Source organism: Lepisma saccharinum, chromosome 20 (genome assembly GCF_977018435.1).
Source record: "Lepisma saccharinum chromosome 20, izLepSacc3.1, whole genome shotgun sequence".
Taxonomy (NCBI): domain Eukaryota; kingdom Metazoa; phylum Arthropoda; class Insecta; order Zygentoma; family Lepismatidae; genus Lepisma; species Lepisma saccharinum.
Genome location: NC_139248.1, coordinates 31,437,095 through 31,458,041, shown reverse-complemented (window position 1 = coordinate 31,458,041; position 20,947 = coordinate 31,437,095). Strand labels below are relative to the sequence as shown.

Sequence of the window (20,947 nt, the reverse complement as noted above, 5' to 3'; positions counted from 1 at the left end):
GTGTGTGTGTGTGTGTGTAAGTATGTTTATATACATATATATATATAATACATAATAATTCATCCTCAGAAACCAACAGCAAAAATTATATAAATTGTGTCTGAAATGTGGCAAACTAAAGTGATATAGCAGCAAACTGCTTGAAGTACTTAGCTGTTGTTACTTCTCTCCCTGGCAATTTCCAATGCATTACAGAAAATAAATTGCGAGCGAAGCGAGAAAGAAAAATTTTCGAATCAATTTTTTGCAAATTGAACACAGTATTGATTTAATAGGATGCAAAAAATTTAATGGAACGCCATGGCATTCTCTTTTAGAATTCTTCTCAATGATTGTTCGGCGGTCAGGGACAACTCCCGCCGTCCCGTAACTACGGCTCTCAACTTGGCAAGTCTGTAAGAAAAGGAAGAGCGAAGCGAGCAAGAAAATTTTAAGAAATGTATTATGCACCGAACGTTTGGAAAGGGGCAAGGATGGCTACACGTCTCCCTTCGAGAATTAATGTCAACCTAAAAGAATATATCTCACACGTATAATTTGATTTCAGTCATTGTAATTTACATGAATTATTATGTAATGTGGATGAAGGAATGAGAATTTCAAATTGAAGTGGTGTTTTTTGAGGGGGCAACACTATTATAGAGGTAATATGTCACATGGAAAAATACATTGCTTGTCCCTTCGTAAAATAATCTGCGAACGTCCGGGATTAGGGGGGCGGCAATTGCCCCCCCCCCCCTCCTTGCGCACGTCTATGAGTCAGAACTGTTCGTGACTGTACATGGGCAAATTCACATGGAGAAGCACATAAATGCCTATTGACGGGGGGGTTAAGGCCCTGTCTGCTTCTCTGGACGTATAACGTTTCATTACAAATAATAATTTAACAGAAAAATATGACAATTTTACCCTTAGACGTTTGGGAAAATGATGAAAAATCTGTCTTTTAGTGCCTTTCTTGTACACACTGCTCACAAAAAGTGTGGAATATTTTTATATTGGGCACAAAATGTTTGGGATGTGGTTATATTAGACAATGGGTGACATGCACAGTGGCATGTGTCGGCGAAAACACGAGAATGTCCAGCTGACAGATGCAATGTGTTGTATTCCAAGGCCGTGCCTATCACCTATCGCCTAATAAAACAATATTCAAAATTTTTGTGAAGAGTCTATTTTTCGGTGCAATTTTTTTGCCTATTTTGATGGTTTTTACGGCTACAGCCGTATTGCGCACACTTTTCCGGTTTTATCAGTGGTATCAGATAAGTCGTTGACAAGCTGTCACAATGTACAGGATTGCGCACAAAAAAATGAGGCGATGTTGTCTGATGTAAAATGTTCTCAAGCCGTTCTCACTTCTGTTGTGTTTCTTTGTGTGTGGACGTACACGTGTTTTTGCTGGAAGGGTAGCATTTGATAGGCATAGAGGATGAACCTATTAGTGGACCTGAATGTTTGCCCTCCCTAGAATTAATTTCCGTCCAAGGTTTGGTGCCGGGGGAAATACCCCCCTGTGGTTGCGTTACTGCACCTCCGTATCTCCGTATTTTGACCGATGGTCACGAGCTTCGATTGACAGAAGTGTTTGTTGTGCAGTCATTAACCTAACCTAACTTAACCTAACCTTGACTTGCTACATTTACTGGTCAAATTATATTTTTATTTTCTTGTCTAAAGAAAAAAAGCAGTTTTGTGCACACATTTTAAACCTATCAAAGTGTCAACGTTCGTTCAAAATCTGTGCGCAAAACAGGTCAGTGAGATTTGTGCCCAATTCTGGATCTAAAGTGTGCGTAATTCGGTTGCGGCGGGTTTTACTGCATATCGATTCTCATCCTAGTTATAAGCCTTTATCCCCCCTTTTGCTTTCCTAGTAACGATGCGTAACAGAGAGTGCAAATAATATAAAATACTGATAAGTATCATATTGCAGATGTAATAAAATTATTATAAAATATTTTGCTATCAATCAGTCAGTAATTAAGTTTGTGAGATTTCTTTAGGGAGTTTATTTCTAAAATAAAATATAATAATAGGCATATTAGTGGGTGGGCTCGAGCCCCACAGACCCATATAAGTTGGCTCCACCGAACGTGCATATTTCTTCTTCAATTTTGTGTTTGGATTCTTCCACTCGGAGCTAGATGCTCCAATATTACTTTTCTCGCAAAGTAAAAGCCAGAATTGTTAAAGGTGTCAGGAACATATAAATTCTAACAGGACCGGAACATTTCTTTTCGCTCAACTTAAATTCGGTCCAAGTTTGTTTCATTTCAGTACGGAACTTGGACCGTATTTAAATTGATCCGGAAAAAAGGTTCGTGGACCGAATTTAAATTCATCCGGAAGAAAGGTTCCTGGACCGAATTTAAATTCATCCGGAAGAAAGGTTCCTGGACCGAATTTAAATTCATCCGGAAGAAAGGTTCCTGGACCGTATTTAAATTGATCCGGAAAAAAGGTTCGTGGACCGAATTTAAATTCATCCGGAAGAAAGGTTCCTGGACCGAATTTAAATTCATCCGGAAGAAAGGTTCCTGAACCGAATTTAAATTCATCCGGAAGAAAGGTTCCTGGACCGTATTTAAATTGATCCGGAAAAAAGGTTCGTGGACCGAATTTAAATTCATCCGGAAGAAAGGTTCCTGGACCGAATTTAAATTCATCCGGAAGAAAGGTTCCTGGACCGAATTTAAATTCATCCGGAAGAAAGGTTCCTGGACCGAATTTAAATTCATCCGGAAGAAAGGTTCCTGGACCGAATTTAAATTGATCCGGAAGAAAGGTTCCTGGACCGAATTTAAATTCATCCGGAAGAAAGGTTCCTGGACCGAATTTAAATTCATCCGGAAGAAAGGTTCCTGGACCGAATTTAAATTCATCCGGAAGAAAGGTTCCTGGACCGTATTTAAATTGATCCGGAAAAAAGGTTCGTGGACCGAATTTAAATTCATCCGGAAGAAAGGTTCCTGGACCGAATTTAAATTGATCCGGAAGAAAGGTTCCTGGACCGAATTTAAATTCATCCGGAAGAAAGGTTCCTGAACCGAATTTAAATTCATCCGGAAGAAAGGTTCCTGGACCGAATTTAAATTCATCCGGAAGAAAGGTTCCTGGACCGAATTTAAATTCATCCGGAAGAAAGGTTCCTGGACCGAATTTAAATTGATCCGGAAGAAAGGTTCCTGGACCGAATTTAAATTGATCCGGAAGAAAGGTTCCTGGACCGAATTTAAATTCATCCGGAAGAAAGGTTCCTGGACCGAATTTAAATTCATCCGGAAGAAAGGTTCCTGGACCGAATTTAAATTCATCCGGAAGAAAGGTTCCTGGACCGAATTTAAATTCATCCGGAAGAAAGGTTCCTGGACCGAATTTAAATTGATCCGGAAGAAAGGTTCCTGGACCGAATTTAAATTGATCCGGAAGAAAGGTTCCTGGACCGAATTTAAATTCATCCGGAAGAAAGGTTCCTGGACCGAATTTAAATTCATCCGGAAGAAAGGTTCCTGGACCGTATTTAAATTCATCCGGAAGAAAGGTTCCTGGACCGAATTTAAATTCATCCGGAAGAAAGGTTCCTGGACCGAATTTAAATTCATCCGGAAGAAAGGTTCCTGGACCGAATTTAAATTCATCCGGAAGAAAGGTTCCTGGACCGAATTTAAATTGATCCGGAAGAAAGGTTCCTGAACCGAATTTAAATTCATCCGGAAGAAAGGTTCCTGGACCGTATTTAAATTCATCCGGAAGAAAGGTTCCTGGACCGAATTTAAATTGATCCGGAAGAAAGGTTCCTGGACCGAATTTAAATTCATCCGGAAGAAAGGTTCCTGGACCGTATTTAAATTGATCCGGAAGAAAGGTTCCTGGACCGAATTTAAATTGATCCGGAAGAAAGGTTCCTGGACCGAATTTAAATTGATCCGGAAAAAAGGTTCCTGGACCGAATTTAAATTCATCCGAAAGAAAGGTTCCTGGACCGAATTTAAATTCATCCGGAAGAAAGGTTCCTGGACCGAATTTAAATTCATCCGGAAGAAAGGTTCCTGGACCGAATTTAAATTGATCCGGAAAAAAGGTTCCTGGACCGAATTTAAATTCATCCGGAAGAAAGGTTCCTGGACCGAATTTAAATTCATCCGGAAGAAAGGTTCCTGGACCGAATTTAAATTGATCCGGAAGAAAGGTTCCTGGACCGAATTTAAATTCATCCGGAAGAAAGGTTCCTTGACCGAATTTAAATTCATCCGGAAGAAAGGTTCCTGGACCGAATTTAAATTGATCCGGAAGAAAGGTTCCTGGACCGAATTTAAATTCATCCGGAAGAAAAGTTCCTGGACCGAATTTAAATTCATCCGGAAGAAAGGTTCCTGGACCGAATTTAAATTCATCCGGAAGAAAGGTTCCTGGACCGAATTTAAATTGATCCGGAAGAAAGGTTCCTGGACCGAATTTAAATTCATCCGGAAGAAAGGTTCCTGGACCGAATTTAAATTCATCCGCAAGAAAGGTTCCTGGACCGAATTTAAATTCATCCGGAAGAAAGGTTCCTGGACCGAATTTAAATTGATCCGGAAAAAAGGTTCCTGGACCGAATTTAAATTGATCCGGAAAAAAGGTTCCTGGACCGAATTTAAATTGATCCGGAAGAAAGGTTCCTGGACCGAATTTAAATTCATCCGGAAGAAAGGTTCCTGGACCGAATTTAAATTGATCCGGAAGAAAGGTTCCTGGACCGAATTTAAATTCATCCGGAAGAAAGGTTCCTGGACCGAATTTAAATTGATCCGGAAGAAAGGTTCCTGGACCGAATTTAAATTCATCCGGAAGAAACGTTCCTGGACCGAATTTAAATTCATCCGGAAGAAAGGTTCCTGGACCGAATTTAAATTCATCCGGAAGAAAGGTTCCTGGACCGAATTTAAATTCATCCGGAAGAAAGGTTCCTGGACCGAATTTAAATTCATCCGGAAGAAAGGTTCCTGGACCGAATTTAAATTCATCCGGAAGAAAGGTTCCTGGACCGAATTTAAATTCATCCGGAAGAAAGGTTCCTGGACCGAATTTAAATTCATCCGGAAGAAAGGTTCCTGGACCGAATTTAAATTCATCCGGAAGAAAGGTTCCTGGACCGAATTTAAATTCATCCGGAAGAAAGGTTCCTGGACCGAATTTAAATTGATCCGGAAGAAAGGTTCCTAGACCGAATTTAAATTCATCCGGAAGAAAGGTTCCTGGACCGAATTTAAATTCATCCGGAAGAAAGGTTCCTGGACCGAATTTAAATTCATCCGGAAAAAAGGTTCCTGGACCGAATTTAAATTGATCCGGAAGAAAGGTTCCTGGACCGAATTTAAATTCATCCGGAAGAAAGGTTCCTGGACCGAATTTAAATTCATCCGGAAGAAAGGTTCCTGGACCGAATTTAAATTCATCCGGAAGAAAGGTTCCTGGACCGAATTTAAATTCATCCGGATGAAAGGTTCCTGGACCGAATTTAAATTGATCCGGAAGAAAGGTTCCTGGACCGAATTTAAATTCATCCGGAAGAAAGGTTCCTGGACCGAATTTAAATTCATCCGGAAGAAAGGTTCCTGGACCGAATTTAAATTCATCCGGAAGAAAGGTTCCTGGACCGAATTTAAATTCATCCGGAAGAAAGGTTCCTGGACCGAATTTAAATTCATCCGGAAGAAAGGTTCCTGGACCGAATTTAAATTGATCCGGAAGAAAGGTTCCTGGACCGAATTTAAATTGATCCGGAAGAAAGGTTCCTGGACCGAATTTAAATTCATCCGGATGAAAGGTTCCTGGACCGAATTTAAATTGATCCGGAAGAAAGGTTCCTGGACCGAATTTAAATTCATCCGGAAGAAAGGTTCCTGGACCGAATTTAAATTCATCCGGAAGAAAGGTTCCTGGACCGAATTTAAATTCATCCGGAAGAAAGGTTCCTGGACCGAATTTAAATTCATCCGGAAGAAAGGTTCCTGGACCGAATTTAAATTCATCCGGAAGAAAGGTTCCTGGACCGAATTTAAATTGATCCGGAAGAAAGGTTCCTGGACCGAATTTAAATTGATCCGGAAGAAAGGTTCCTGGACCGAATTTAAATTCATCCGGAAGAAAGGTTCCTGGACCGAATTTAAATTCATCCGGAAGAAAGGTTCCTGGACCGAATTTAAATTCATCCGGAAGAAAGGTTCCTGGACCGAATTTAAATTCATCCGGAAAAAAGGTTCCTGGACCGAATTTAAATTGATCCGGAAGAAAGGTTCCTGGACCGAATTTAAATTCATCCGGAAGAAAGGTTCCTGGACCGAATTTAAATTGATCCGGAAGAAAGGTTCCTGGACCGAATTTAAATTGATCCGGAAGAAAGGTTCCTGGACCGAATTTAAATTCATCCGGAAGAAAGGTTCCTGGACCGAATTTAAATTGATCCGGATGAAAGGTTCCTGGACCGAATTTAAATTCATCCGGAAGAAAGGTTCCTGGACCGAATTTAAATTGATCCGGAATAAAGGTTCGTGGACCGAATTTAAATTCATCCGGAAGAAAGGTTCCTGGACCGAATTTAAATTCATCCGGAAGAAAGGTTCCTGGACCGAATTTAAATTCATCCGGAAGAAAGGTTCCTGGACCGAATTTAAATTGATCCGGAAGAAAGGTTCCTGGACCGAATTTTAATTCATCCGGAAAAAAGGTTCCTGGACCGAATTTAAATTGATCCGGAAGAAAGGTTCCTGGACCGAATTTAAATTCATCCGGAAGAAAGGTTCCTGGACCGAATTTAAATTCATCCGGAAGAAATGTTTTTGGACCGAATTTAAATTCATCCGGAAAAAAGGTTCCCGGACCGAATTTAAATTGATCCGGAAAAAAGGTTCCCGGACCGTATTTAAATTTATCCGGAAAAAATGTTCCTGGACCGAATTTAAATTGATCCGGAAGAAAGGTTCCTGGACCGAATTTAAATTCATCCGGAAGAAAGGTTCCTGGACCGAATTTAAATTCATCCGGAAGAAAGGTTCCTGGACCGAATTTAAATTCATCCGGAAAAAAGGTTCCTGAACCGAATTTAAATTCATCCGGAAGAAAGGTTCCTGGACCGAATTTAAATTCATCCGGAAGAAAGGTTCCTGGACCGAATTTAAATTCATCCGGAAAAAAGGTTCCTGGACCGAATTTAAATTGATCCGGAAGAAAGGTTCCTGGACCGAATTTAAATTCATCCGGAAGAAAGGTTCCTGGACCGAATTTAAATTCATCCGGAAGAAAGGTTCCTGGACCGAATTTAAATTCATCCGGAAAAAAGGTTCCTGGACCGAATTTAAATTGATCCGGAAGAAAGGTTCCTGGACCGAATTTAAATTCATCCGGAAGAAAGGTTCCTGGACCGAATTTAAATTCATCCGGAAGAAAGGTTCCTGGACCGAATTTAAATTCATCCGGAAGAAAGGTTCCTGGACCGAATGTAAATTCATCCGGAAAAAAGGTTCCTGGACCGAATTTAAATTGATCCGGAAGAAAGGTTCCTGGACCGAATTTAAATTCATCCGGAAGAAAGGTTCCTGGACCGAATTTAAATTCATCCGGAAGAAAGGTTCCTGGACCGAATTTAAATTCATCCGGAAGAAAGGTTCCTGGACCGAATTTAAATTCATCCGGAAAAAAGGTTCCTGGACCGAATTTAAATTGATCCGGAAGAAAGGTTCCTGGACCGAATTTAAATTCATCCGGAAGAAAGGTTCCTGGACCGAATTTAAATTCATCCGGAAGAAAGGTTCCTGGACCGAATTTAAATTCATCCGGAAGAAAGGTTCCTGGACCGAATTTAAATTCATCCGGAAAAAAGGTTCCTGGACCGAATTTAAATTCATCCGGAAGAAAGGTTCCTGGACCGAATTTAAATTCATCCGGAAGAAAGGTTCCTGGACCGAATTTAAATTCATCCGGAAGAAAGGTTCCTGGACCGAATTTAAATTGATCCGGAAGAAAGGTTCCTGGACCGAATTTAAATTGATCCGGAAGAAAGGTTCCTGGACCGAATTTAAATTCATCCGGAAGAAAGGTTCCTGGACCGAATTTAAATTCATCCGGAAGAAAGGTTCCTGGACCGAATTTAAATTCATCCGGAAGAAAGGTTCCTGGACCGAATTTAAATTGATCCGGAAGAAAGGTTCCTGGACCGAATTTAAATTGATCCGGAAGAAAGGTTCCTGGACCGAATTTAAATTCATCCGGAAGAAAGGTTCCTGGACCGAATTTAAATTCATCCGGAAGAAAGGTTCCTGGACCGAATTTAAATTCATCCGGAAGAAAGGTTCCTGGACCGAATTTAAATTCATCCGGAAGAAAGGTTCCTGGACCGAATTTAAATTGATCCGGAAGAAAGGTTCCTGGACCGAATTTAAATTCATCCGGAAGAAAGGTTCCTGGACCGAATTTAAATTCATCCGGAAGAAAGGTTCCTGGACCGAATTTAAATTCATCCGGAAGAAAGGTTCCTGGACCGAATTTAAATTGATCCGGAAGAAAGGTTCCTGGACCGAATTTAAATTCATCCGGAAAAAAGGTTCCTGGACCGAATTTAAATTGATCCGGATGAAAGGTTCCTGGACCGAATTTAAATTCATCCGGAAGAAAGGTTCCTGGACCGAATTTAAATTGATCCGGAAGAAAGGTTCCTGGACCGAATTTAAATTCATCCGGAAGAAAGGTTCCTGGACCGAATTTAAATTCATCCGGAAGAAAGGTTCCTGGACCGAATTTAAATTCATCCGGAAGAAAGGTTCCTGGACCGAATTTAAATTCATCCGGAAGAAAGGTTCCTGGACCGAATTTAAATTCATCCGGAAGAAAGGTTCCTGGACCGAATTTAAATTCATCCGGAAGAAAGGTTCCTGGACCGAATTTAAATTGATACGGAAAAAAGTTCCTGGACCGAATTGAAATACTTTACAGGTAAAAAGGTTCTGTACGGTCCAAAAATCCATTTACGCTTGTTGATTTCCTCTCCTCGACAGGAACTGAATTTATTTAAAATCCCTGGACCTTTAACAACTCTGGTAAATGCTCAATTTAATCAACCTATTGGGTACAGAATCTGTCTGGAAGACATCAAATATGAAGAAACAGAATAGTACATGCTCAACCCTGAATCTTTAAGACGTTCATCCAAGAGCCGAATTTTATCATCAGGAGAGGACCTCGAAAGAACTTTGTCGTCGTTTCTAAAGTCTTAATTAAATTCCGGCCAAAAATAATTACCTGAGCCGTAGTAAAGAACCATTTCCACGGGGCAGGGAGGATAAATTTTGGCATGGCAGTAAATATATCCAAAGGGGTAAGGACTGCAGCCAGGCATTGAAGACTGGCTAAGCGCGTTGCTTGCATAAGCAAAGTTTTCGTGTGACGTAAATTATCGTTGAGGCGGATGAGATATGTTCTGGCGGGTGATGTAATTCATGTTTGCGTTCACGTGGGGGGGGGGGAGAGGATGAGGGGGTCACAAAACGAGACGAATCAGTACTGGAAACAGATATTCAGTGTAATAACGTAATAATAACTACTAATAAATTGTAAGTTGTTGTAGTACTAAAAATGTACAACAGAAATAACATTATCTCCACAGGAGTATTTGTTCTTGTAATTTTGTTATTTAGCGTTGTTTCTCAACCACTTTTGTCGCCACGATGATGAGGCATGCCCGGCGCCTCCACCACGTAACATTCCTGAATGGAACTGGGGCCGAACCTGGGTAGCGTAGCTCATTCATCACTCATCCCCAACAATGGCGTACTCGCTATTCATGGAGAGCTTAACGGTAACGTGCGAGAGGTGATAAATACACATGCGAATGGCAAAACACAACACTTGAGTTTTATACCCTCAAGGACTGGACCAGAATGATGAGAAGGTATACCTGTTTCTGTCTGCTAGATGAGACGTTCTACGGTGAGGAAATGTACTTAAGACCGTACGATGCGTAGAGTCTGACTTTCGACTCACACAATCGTCTCACTGGCTCGTACTGCCCAAAGCTCACTGACCCCTCACACCCTGTTGTTTCACTTATTTACTGTAATCGAATTTGCTTATGCAATGCCGAGTCAGTAACCTGTAGCTTCTTCCTCAATTACACCTGTTTACATGTTTACACCGTTGGTGACCCTGTAAGCTTAGGTAATGTCTGACAAGGAATTCCTTAGATATTTCCTGTCCGAAATACAACCGCTGGTGTCTGGGTTTTTGGAGTTTTTATCATACTGATATTTTCCTATTATTTATGGATTGTTACGATAAGATGAAATTGATGTAGGGACACTCATAATTAGTTCTCGGAAGTTGATGACCTAAAAAATCTAAGAAATTGACATACGAATGACCTCATAATTATTAAAAAATAATCTAAAATGATAAGAGACGACCTGAAAATAATTTTTGCTATGGAAATGAGAGCTTGATTTTTCATAAATTACAAGATAGTAGTTAAATGATGTGATAAAACCTGTTGTTTTTGTGGTTTAAACTGCTGAAGCGAAGGGGAAAAAGTTGCTACGTCCCCGGCTAGGAGTATGAGCACTCTTCTGCACACAGGGCTTGCTGGGTTTAAGTAATAGTCTTAATATCGTATAATTAACAATTTATTAACAGCAATAGCTTTACTAGCAACTTGTTAACAACACACATGACTCCATACGTTTAAAAGACACTTCCATGAAGATACATAGTTTGCATAAACCTTACAGAGGCCAATTTTTTAATTGGTATCAGTTCGTTATATCGGAGATACTTTAAAATCGGATATTTTGTGTTTCGCATGGTTCGTACTTAACAATTGTGTATTGAGGAACATATTTGAAGGTGCCATTAAGGTTTTCACACGATTAGAAACATTTTTTACAATAAAATAAGCAATTCCTTGAAGTGTTACGGAACGCACGTCATAGTGCGAGCCGCACAAACCATTCACGGAAAGCCCCAAAAACCATTCTCGCATAGCAACAAAAACCATTTGGGATCGTATAACCATCCACGAATAGCCCCAAAAACCATTCCCGGATAGCCCCACGGACCATTCACAGAAGGTTAGGTTAGGTTCAGTTAGGTTACGCAAACATAGTTAAAAAACGACGTGGTTACGTTTTCGCTTAAATTGAAGCAACGAGAATTGATTCCCGGCTGAAATAGATTGAAAGATGAAAGAAAATACCTCAAAGAACTTCGACAATGTTACAGAAACTGATTTCCGTAAGTAGTTTTGTCTGTAAATTTGAAGAAAAGTTTCTCCGATATAACGAACTGGGTAAATGTCTGTTATATCGGAGATACATTTCTATCGGATATTTTCAGTTTCAAATGGTTCGTACTTACCAATTGTGTATTACGGAACATAGTTGAAGATGCCATTATGCTTTTTACACGATTTTCACATTATGAGTAATTCTTTTGGGTCCTTTCTTCCGTTGCGGAACATACAATATGACGCGCACAGCTGTGGATCATCGCGCGTCGTGCTTGTGTTTTGTCAATTTGGAGTGGGTATGCAGTGTTTCAACCTTCTTAACCGAAAAGTACCTAATTTCGTGTTCATTATGTCATCACAAACCATTCACAATAGCCCCAAAAACCATTCACAATAGCCCCAAAAACAATTCACCGATAGCTCCAAAAAACATTAACGATAGCCCCCAAAACCATTCACAATAGCCCCAAAAACCATTCACAATAGCCCCAAAAACCATTCACGATAGCCCGACGGACGATTTCCGGCAAGGTTAAGTTAGGTCAACATAGTTAAAAAAAAGAACTCGTAAAAAAAGGCGTTTGGAAACACTGGCGAGACTGCGTGACTTTCGACGCTCGCGCCATCTGCAGGTACATAATGGAAACAACGGCATAATGTTGTCGCTTTGCACAAAATGCAAGTTTATTATATCAAAAGTGCTTATTTCTTGTTGTGCAGCATTCTACGGTGAGAAAATACCTCCCACGAACTTTCAAAATGCTACAGAAACTCATTTTCGTAAGTAGTTTCTTCTGTAAAAATGAAGAAATGTGTCTCCGATATAACAGACATTTACCACGAACTGTTACCTTTTAATTAAATTCCAGCTCTGCTATTTCCAATAGATTATAAGCCATAAAATAGTCACAATTTTATCACAAAAGGACTTGCAATAACACAAACTTCAACTTACATTCATGTCATCCTTCCTTTGTTTGATAACTTTTCCCCAAGGAAAAAATCTCTAACTTTTCCCATCGTTACCAACTCGCTTAATTTTGTGGAGTTGCCAACCTCGCACAGAAAATTATCATATTACCATACAGGCCCTCCTATGCGAGTGATAACACTAGAAATATACTTTAACCATACATGCCATGTTATACAATGAACGAATAACATTTGGTTATATGAACATAAACAGAACTAATAAGTCTTTTGCTACGACAAAACTTGGGTCGTTGCAATGTAATGAGGCGCTAATGTAGTTTTCTTCATTATTAGTTCAAGGATCCGTAAAATACATCTCAAGATATATCTGCATGAGTCATTCGCCTCCCTTCAGACTGGGCCTTACACGATACAGTACTCGGCCAGTACATCAAAATACAATTGTGTTTCGCGTACATTAGATTGTAATTTGTTTTTGTTGTGACTAATTTTACTTTAAAACAACAGTTTAAAGCGATAATAGTGGTCACCAAAGGAACGTCAAAGTAGGCTTTACCCAAAGCAATTTAAGTTTCCTGGAGGGAAAATAAATTTACCACAATTAATTCTTTAATCCATTGCCAAACATTTCAGTTAAAAATAATCTTGTGCTTTTCTATTGACCGTATTTTCATTAATAGCGAACTTGCTACAAATACGATGTCAGGAAATTTAAATATGTAAGTTATGCTATCAAATGCATTCAAAATGCACGAAAGAACAGAAAAAGAGAAGAATGCAATTCAAAAATGCAACAAAAACGGTGAAAAGTAATGAAAAATGACATAAATGCCAAAGAAGACCAACAAATGTAAAACAATAATAGCATAAAAATGTTTTCTGGATTAAATCGAAAACAAACTGAATACCATCAGGTTTTAGATTGTTTTACAAGGCTCACAAAAAATATTATTTTTCATTACCTTACGAGCACGGAATTCGAACACAGAGACTTCGGGAGCGACATCGAAAGTCTATCGCTAAATGCTTTCAACCACCTCTACATAACAGTAAGTTATAAGCTTATACAATGTTAATTTAAGTATAAAAAAAAATGGAAAAATTAGTAAACTTTCATGATTCTATTTCTATGTTTATTACTTTATGTCCCTATTCAACATCGGTAGGTAAATCACAATGAACTGATAAAATACATAATTCAACAAAGACACATCATGGCTGGCGACTAAAAAAGAAATACATTCCCTGGTACGATATCAATATTATGAACACTATCGAGCACATTACCCATGAAAATACCGATGAAAATAGTATGAAGAAAGATGCTGAGACAGCAAGAAGAAAATATTTCCGTAACTTTCGGTACAACCCTCGTACAACCAAGAGCACAGAATCGTAAGCTATACTGAACGCAACTCCAATCGGCGGCCGGGAAACAGCGAATCGGCGATCAGTTGAATTTTCTTCGACTGAAATCGGGCATTTTCGAGTCACAAGGTACCGAACGTTGTTCGCGGGACGAAACAAATGAGCGTTGGGTCCACCACATGTTGCCAAACGTACTGCAAAGCGCGAGAGTGTTCACGGGCAACGATATTGCCAGCACCAGAAATTAGCGGGGTGTTAATGGTACAACCATTGATGTGCCGTAGACTATAAGTTTACGTCTACATGCATTGTTTACACGTAATCTACTCGTAGATTACATTGGGATGTAGTTTACATAGACTACGTAGACAATCTAAAGTGCATTAAAATTAATTTTCAATGGTTTCATGAAAGAAAAGTGACATTTTCAACTATATTGGTTCCTAACGAAATGAAAAGAACCCTATTTACAACAAAATTTATCTTCTCTTTTATTATCAACTATGGAAGAAGATAAATAGTATACAAAAACAACAACAGATGGCAGTCGTGAGGCAAGAGTGGTCTTTTCCCCATAAAACACTAGAATATTTCCTATATTAGGTTCCTTCCTAGGTGAGAAATTGTTCGAATTTGGAAGAAAGAGTATGAAAAGTTCTCCTCACACATCAGCAACTGATACGCAGTATAATTTTATTTTAATTTCACGACGCCCTTTGCTAAGTTATCACCTTTTGCCATGTTGTTTACATAGATTACGTAATCTACGTGTATAAAATAGTCTACGTGTAGAATGTACACTATCGTTGTTCACGTGTAGATGCACATCACTGGGTACAAGTGCACACGTGGTCCTACACGAGGGAGTTTAACACGCAAACGCTCTACAAACACGCAAACACTCTACAAACACGCAAATAGACAACTGGCAAAAACAGAAGTATGCTTGGCAACATTGCTTCTGGAGAGCGATGTGATCCCTTCAGGTTTTACTTCGCAACTTAGTTTGTTGACACCCATCGAGCCACACCCACCCGAAGACGATTGGGGGATAGAAAAGGCCAGAAATAGCCGTCAAGGCCAGCCGCCACTTGGAGGTGCGTTCAGTATAGTCATGAAAGCCATCAGAATTTGTAAGAATCTGAACAAGGACATCTAAGTGAACAGATTCGTCGCATTCCATTTGACCCATGAAAATCCGGTCGTTCCAAATTTGGGCTGCACGAAACCGGTTCTCATGGAGTTGGATCGTACATGTGCAATATCGTCACATGAAACGACACAGTTTTCACTTCCATATATTAAGCAGCGGTACGATGAAACCTGCATGTGTGTAAATAAAAGTTTATCCAACACCGGTCTTCTGTAACATGCACTGTAACATTTACAGTCTACATTCGGGTTAAAATTTAGAGCTAATCTCAAGAATACTCGCAAAACAGTTCCTAATGAGAACTTAAATAATAATAATAACAACAACAACACTCTACTCTTGAAGGGGGTCTATATTGACGCCATGCTAACGAGTCAACAACAATAACTAGAAACTGTATACACATGATTGCCTGCATAAAAATCCGAAGGAGGTCAAAATCAAAAAGTGTGATATGTTGATGACATGCTTTCGTGATATCAGAACAAAAAAAAGATTTTGGAAAGGAGAAATAGTGAATTTATTTATGATAAACTGGGACTGTCCCCGAAAACCAGGACGTTTGGGAAGGTGGGGTGGGGGGTGGGCTTAAGACATTTACCGACCCATCCTCCCTTAGGTCCGCTCGCGACGCCAGAACAACCTCGAAAGCTTTGATTAATTGAGTTAGTGTTCTAAGTCCACTTTATGCACCGTAAGGCTAATCGAGACTGTACCTACACTTTAAAGTGGGATCCGAACCACTATGTGCCTCCACCGGGTATCGAACCAGGGACAACCGCGAAAGGGATTAAGCGCGAATGCGAAATATTCGCGGTTAATCCGTTCGCTTTCAATTCATTTCGTTTTTGTTCCGTTAGCGCTTTAAGCTTGGATTCATGCACAATTCACAGATTCCAAATTCACAGACTGCCTTAATTCCTTCCAGATTCACAGATTTCTCCCCTCGGCCGTCCACAATAGGCGCCCACGTCCGAAAGCAAGTACCTTACCATTCCTCCACAACCTAACCTAACCTAACCTAACCAGGTCTTCACTTTGTTACTACTATCCCATCCTTTTCGGGTTACAAATCTAGTTTGTACAGACAACGTGGGCAATCTCTTGGAGTTCCATGTTCTGTGAGATCAGCGGAAGACATAATAATCCCAGAGCATCTCATGAACTCCGAACTTTACATGGACACGAAGAGGAAGGCAAAATATATCGAGCTTTACAGAAGGATTGGCTTAGCGTTGGCTCGGTACGAGACAGATAATGACACCAGGAAACTGCTCAAGAATCTCGACTATATGATGAAACTGCAGTAATGATTGGCTTGTAGGACCAGACGATGACATATCGGTGCTACCTCTTACAATCAAGAAAGTGGGGAGGGGAGGGGTAAAATCTATGAACTGGGAAGAGGTTCTGCACGTGAAGAGAAGACTGCACGTGTCACACTCCGCCGGGGGGAGGGGGGGGTCATGATCGGCAAATCGGGAAGGAATTCAGGCAGTCTGTGAATTGGGAATCTGTGAACTGGGAAGTCACCAAAGCTTGACGCACACTGAGACGCGGCGAAACACGGAAATATCCGGTAACAGAACTTCTGGTGTCTGCTTCTATTGAAATCAAATAGTGTAACGCCCATTACAGGGAAACGCGCGAAACCAAAGCACAGAATTTCTGCCTGAAAATCTGCTGGTTATTTGAAGGGTGATCGCCTGCCGAGACTCCGGAAGCGAAACTGCTCCGTTCTGTTGCCGCGCTTCCGGCGTCTGAGTGAGCGTCATGCTTAATCCCTTTGGCGGTTGTTCCATTCGCGCTTATTCCGATTATAACACCATTAAGCCTTGTTTCCATGATATGAAAAACTCAATATGCTGACCAAGGCAGAAATTTATTTTATTTTAAAACATAAACTAAACGTAACGTTTCAACCTTCTAGCAAGGACTTCTTCAAATTCTGTATCAAGTACAAATGAAACAAAGTACAAAACAGGAAGATATATATATACACACACAAAAATCACTCCCCTCCAGACACAAGAATGTGTACATAGGAGAAACGAAAAGGAGGCTGAAAGACAGGTTGAAACAACATAGGGATGATGTACGACTTAAGAGAGAGAGAAATGCGATATTTAAACACTCGAGAGAAACAGGACATGACATAGAGTGGGATGAGGCTAAGCAGATAGGAAGGGAGAAGAGAGTATTATTGAGAAAATGGAAGGAGACCAAAGAAACAGAGAAGAAAAGGGAACAAGACACAATAAACTGGAATGGGGGACTGAAGATAAACAAAGAATGAAAGAAGGTGTTAGAATGAGTAGAGAAGAAGGAAGAGGAAGGAAGAAGGAAAGGAAAAATAGCATGAGATAAAGAGTCCAACCACTTTGCAGATGATAGGAAATGTTTAGCTAAATCGCCTGTCAGGTGAAAGTACAGTTGACAAGGGAAGGCCACCTGCTGGAATGTTCCAGAAAAACAACTTTCTAATAATCTTGTGTCTGGTAGGGAGTGATTTTTGTGTATATAGGCCTGTTTTGTATCTTGTTTCATTTGTACTTTATACAGAGTCTGAAGAAGACCTTGCTAGAAGGTTAAAAACGTTACGTTTAGTTTATGTTTTAAAAAAAATCTGCCTTGGTCAGCATATTGAGTTTTTCTTTTTAATCCTGTGTTCCGTGTCGCTGTTATTCCCGCTTCTGTGGATGTCAAACAAATGTGTTGCTTGGTCTGACAAGCAATATGATGTTGACAAGCAATATTATGTTGACAGTGTTGCAGTCTGTGTTCTACACTCGGGTCCTTAACTGGCTACTTTGTTCCACGGTAACATTCAACAATTGATAGATTCCTCCACCTTTGTTACTGTTGCTTAGCTACGTTAAAAGATAAATTTTAAAATGCGGAATCGAAACGCAAGAGATGGGGAAGCATGAAGAAAGAGAGGCAGACGAAAACAAAAGAGCGCGAGAGTATGAAAGGCCTTCGCCAGTAAGAAAGGGACGAACTGATGCATAGGTAACCGTTATGTTTCACACTTGATTTGAAGTTGGTTGTCATTCCACCCAGCGGTATTTAGAAGCAAAATCAGGGGCGTCTATATCGGATGGATGGGGGAAAATTTAGCCTTCCCTGAAATAGCTGTAGCACCACCCCCCAAATATAGGCGCATGATAAATGTTCCGACTAATTTACACCAGAGCAAGAATTACACAACGAGACATGAAAAGAGAATAGGAAATAAAATGAAAGACAGAAGCACACGAGATTAATAGAAACAGAAAAGAGCTAAAGAACAAAGAGATACAGAAGCAGGGAGAAAGGGAGACAGAAGAACAAAGTAAGAACAAAAAAAGGAGAGGGGAAAAGAAGGAAGGAAGAGAAAAATTAAATATATATGTAGATAGAGAATAGTGAAATAAAGAGATAGGAATAATGAATGGAAGGTTTGATTCATTCATTGCAATTGTATTCCCTATTTCAACCTATGATTGCGATTTTATCTCTATTATCAACCTATGATTGCGATTCTATCCCGTATTTTTCAACATATGTGGTTTTGTCCAGTATTTTCAATCTATGACGCATTCATTTTCAATCTATGATTTCGATTTTATCCTGTATTTTCAACCTGTGATTGCGATTATGTCCGTATTTTCTTCTTGACAATCAGGCGAACCTCTAACTAACATATCGCAAGGCTCTTACTCAGTGTTTGATTTAAAGAAATAGCAGAGGACGGGAAGGGGGGGGGGGGACACTTCAGAACCTTCTTTTTCACATTTTCAGGTTTTGTGCATGACTGCTACAGTGCCAGTACGAATGTGCTACCATTCGAGTATGTTCTTACATTTCTGTGCATAAACGATACGTTGCAGCATGGTGTCCTTTCTTTGGCAACTTTTCAGAAAATTTTGTCACAGGAAAATTTTCCAGTGGAAGTGGTCGAGAAAACATGTTCTACTATATTATATATATATATATATATATATATATATATATATATATATATATATATATATATATATATATATATATATATATATATATATATATACATATAAAACTCTCTTTCGACATGGAATTTATACCTATATAAAAGCAATAGTTGGGCTGGTCAAGTCTACTAATACATGTCTCCTACTTTAATTAAGGGATGATAAATTCGTATTGGTTTTGTCACTTGTAATTATTTTTAGAGGCTCCTTTCATAGTCTGGTAATTTTTACAATCGCAATTAATGATTGATTGAGTTGGTGTTTTAAGTCCATTTTATGCACAGTAAGGCTAATCGGGACTGGATCTACGGTTTAAAGTGGGATCCGAACCACTATGTGTCTCCACCGGGTATCGAACCCGGGACCCCTCGATTAAAAGGCGATGACGCTACCACTTTTTTTGTCTTTTTTTTTAAAAGGAATACCCCTATTTGGCAGTATCCCCCGTCTTTCACACATTTTCACAATCTTTCACACTTGTCAAGTTTCACTGTTCTCCCATTGGTTCTCATTATTCGGGAAAACACAAACATCCAAGCCCGGGCAGGATTCGAACCCGGGACCCCTAGCGTTTCAGCGCGATGAGATAACCACTCGGCCACAAGGTCCGGTAAGTCGCGGAAATCATGCGCCATCGGGGAGGCCTCGCAATTAATGAATAGTTGCAAAAGCGACTGCTTTTTTGAATGGATGTTTTTTTCTCTTATCCTCATATTTCAGTAGGCTTATTAAATATATCTAGAAATATGTAGACACAATCACACCACTAGATTAAATTTTGTACACGTTGAATTTACTGCTTCTAAACATACAATAAAGTACACCCATAAAATATTTAAACTGCAATGACTGTGTACCGTGAACAGCAAACTCCAATGTATCACGCAAACAGTGAATGACTGTCATGCTTTCACAAAAGCCTACATAAAAATTGAATGTATGTGTGTATATATGTACGTATGTTTGTTCCGGCATAACTCTCGAACGCCTGGAGCAATTTCAACCAAACTTGGAACACGTATGACTTACAATCTGGAAAGAAATATTGTGGGGGTAAGAAACCCCTGGTATCCCTAGGGGTGGGGGTGGGAAGGGGTGACATGTAAAAATAATCGAAAACGACCGATATTAGTATGGAATCCATAGTTTTCGGGGTCACTAAGATTAACAGTGACACTCCCAATGGCGTTCAATTTGTTTATTCTTGCTCCTGGAGGTGAAACTAAAAATGTTCTTTATAATCAAGTTTTGAGTTAATATTATAGTGAATCTGTAAATAAAATTAGTTACATTTTACACTATAGTTAGAATTCATTATTTTTCTGTCTAATAGAAGATTGTGATAAATAAATATCCGGACAATGCCGGGTAATCAGCTAGTAATAATATAACACACATTCAGAGGGGGGAATTTTCTTTCCCTGGTTGGGAATGAAAATGTAATTGTAGAGCCGGGGATGAAGGGGTTGGATTTCCGTGACTTCCCCCTTTCAAATCGAACACTGCTCTTACTAGACAAAATTCTAGTCCGCCACTAGAAAGAGGCTCACTATTGACATGGAGGAAGGTTGTTAGAGTATAAAAATTAATCCCACTGACCTTTTCTTTTTTGGATCGAGGATCGACAACCTGTACGGTGTCGTCCTCTGGTACGCGCCAAGAATTTCTCTCCAGATTGACGTTTGTGTGCATGCCGCTCTAAGAGCAACACACTCTGGACTACTCAAACGACTGCCTCCACCTGAAAAAGAAAAACAAAATGGCCGTTAAGTATTTTAGTGTATATAAAATGTTCTTCAGTATGGATTTAGATTTTTTTACATATGAAATCCTATACATCTTTCCAAAGTTATGTTTACATTCGTGTTTCGGGAATATGTGGAGCAAGACTGCGCATAACGGTGGAGAGGGGGATAAAGCGAGTGAGAGGAGCAAAGCAGTGCGCGCTGATGCATATGGCTGGTAGCTGCAGCAGCAGCGACTTCTACTCCATGCACTCGCTTCCCCTCTCATGCGTTTATTTGTCGAGCCCTCTCGCTGCGCAGAAACTTGATTTCGTGATTTCGTTCGTTTGCTCCAGACTCTCCCTGGACAGGAGATAAATATAGGCCATGAACTATAAATACAAGACTTTTGGATCACACATGGTCGATATCCTTTATAGAACGAATCTTGTTTCGAAATTATCCCCAAATTTCTCGTGTGTGTTGATAAGTGCGGCGATGCTCCATCCTGCTGAAATGG

The 20,947-nt window shown here is 39.8% G+C and overlaps 1 protein-coding gene across 2 annotated transcripts in view; it reads right to left on the bottom strand.

Annotated features, from left to right (window-relative positions):
- Nucleotides 1-20,947, bottom strand: part of LOC146003849 (inactive dipeptidyl peptidase 10) — a 601,005-nt gene that overhangs the window by 354,131 nt on the left and 225,927 nt on the right. For both annotated transcript variants that reach the window (XM_083142311.1, XM_083142312.1), the window contains exon 2: nt 20,303-20,444. In XM_083142311.1, the coding sequence (XP_082998437.1) occupies nt 20,303-20,395 (93 nt within the window). In that variant the 5' untranslated portion in view covers nt 20,396-20,444. The remainder of the gene's footprint in view (nt 1-20,302; nt 20,445-20,947) is intronic.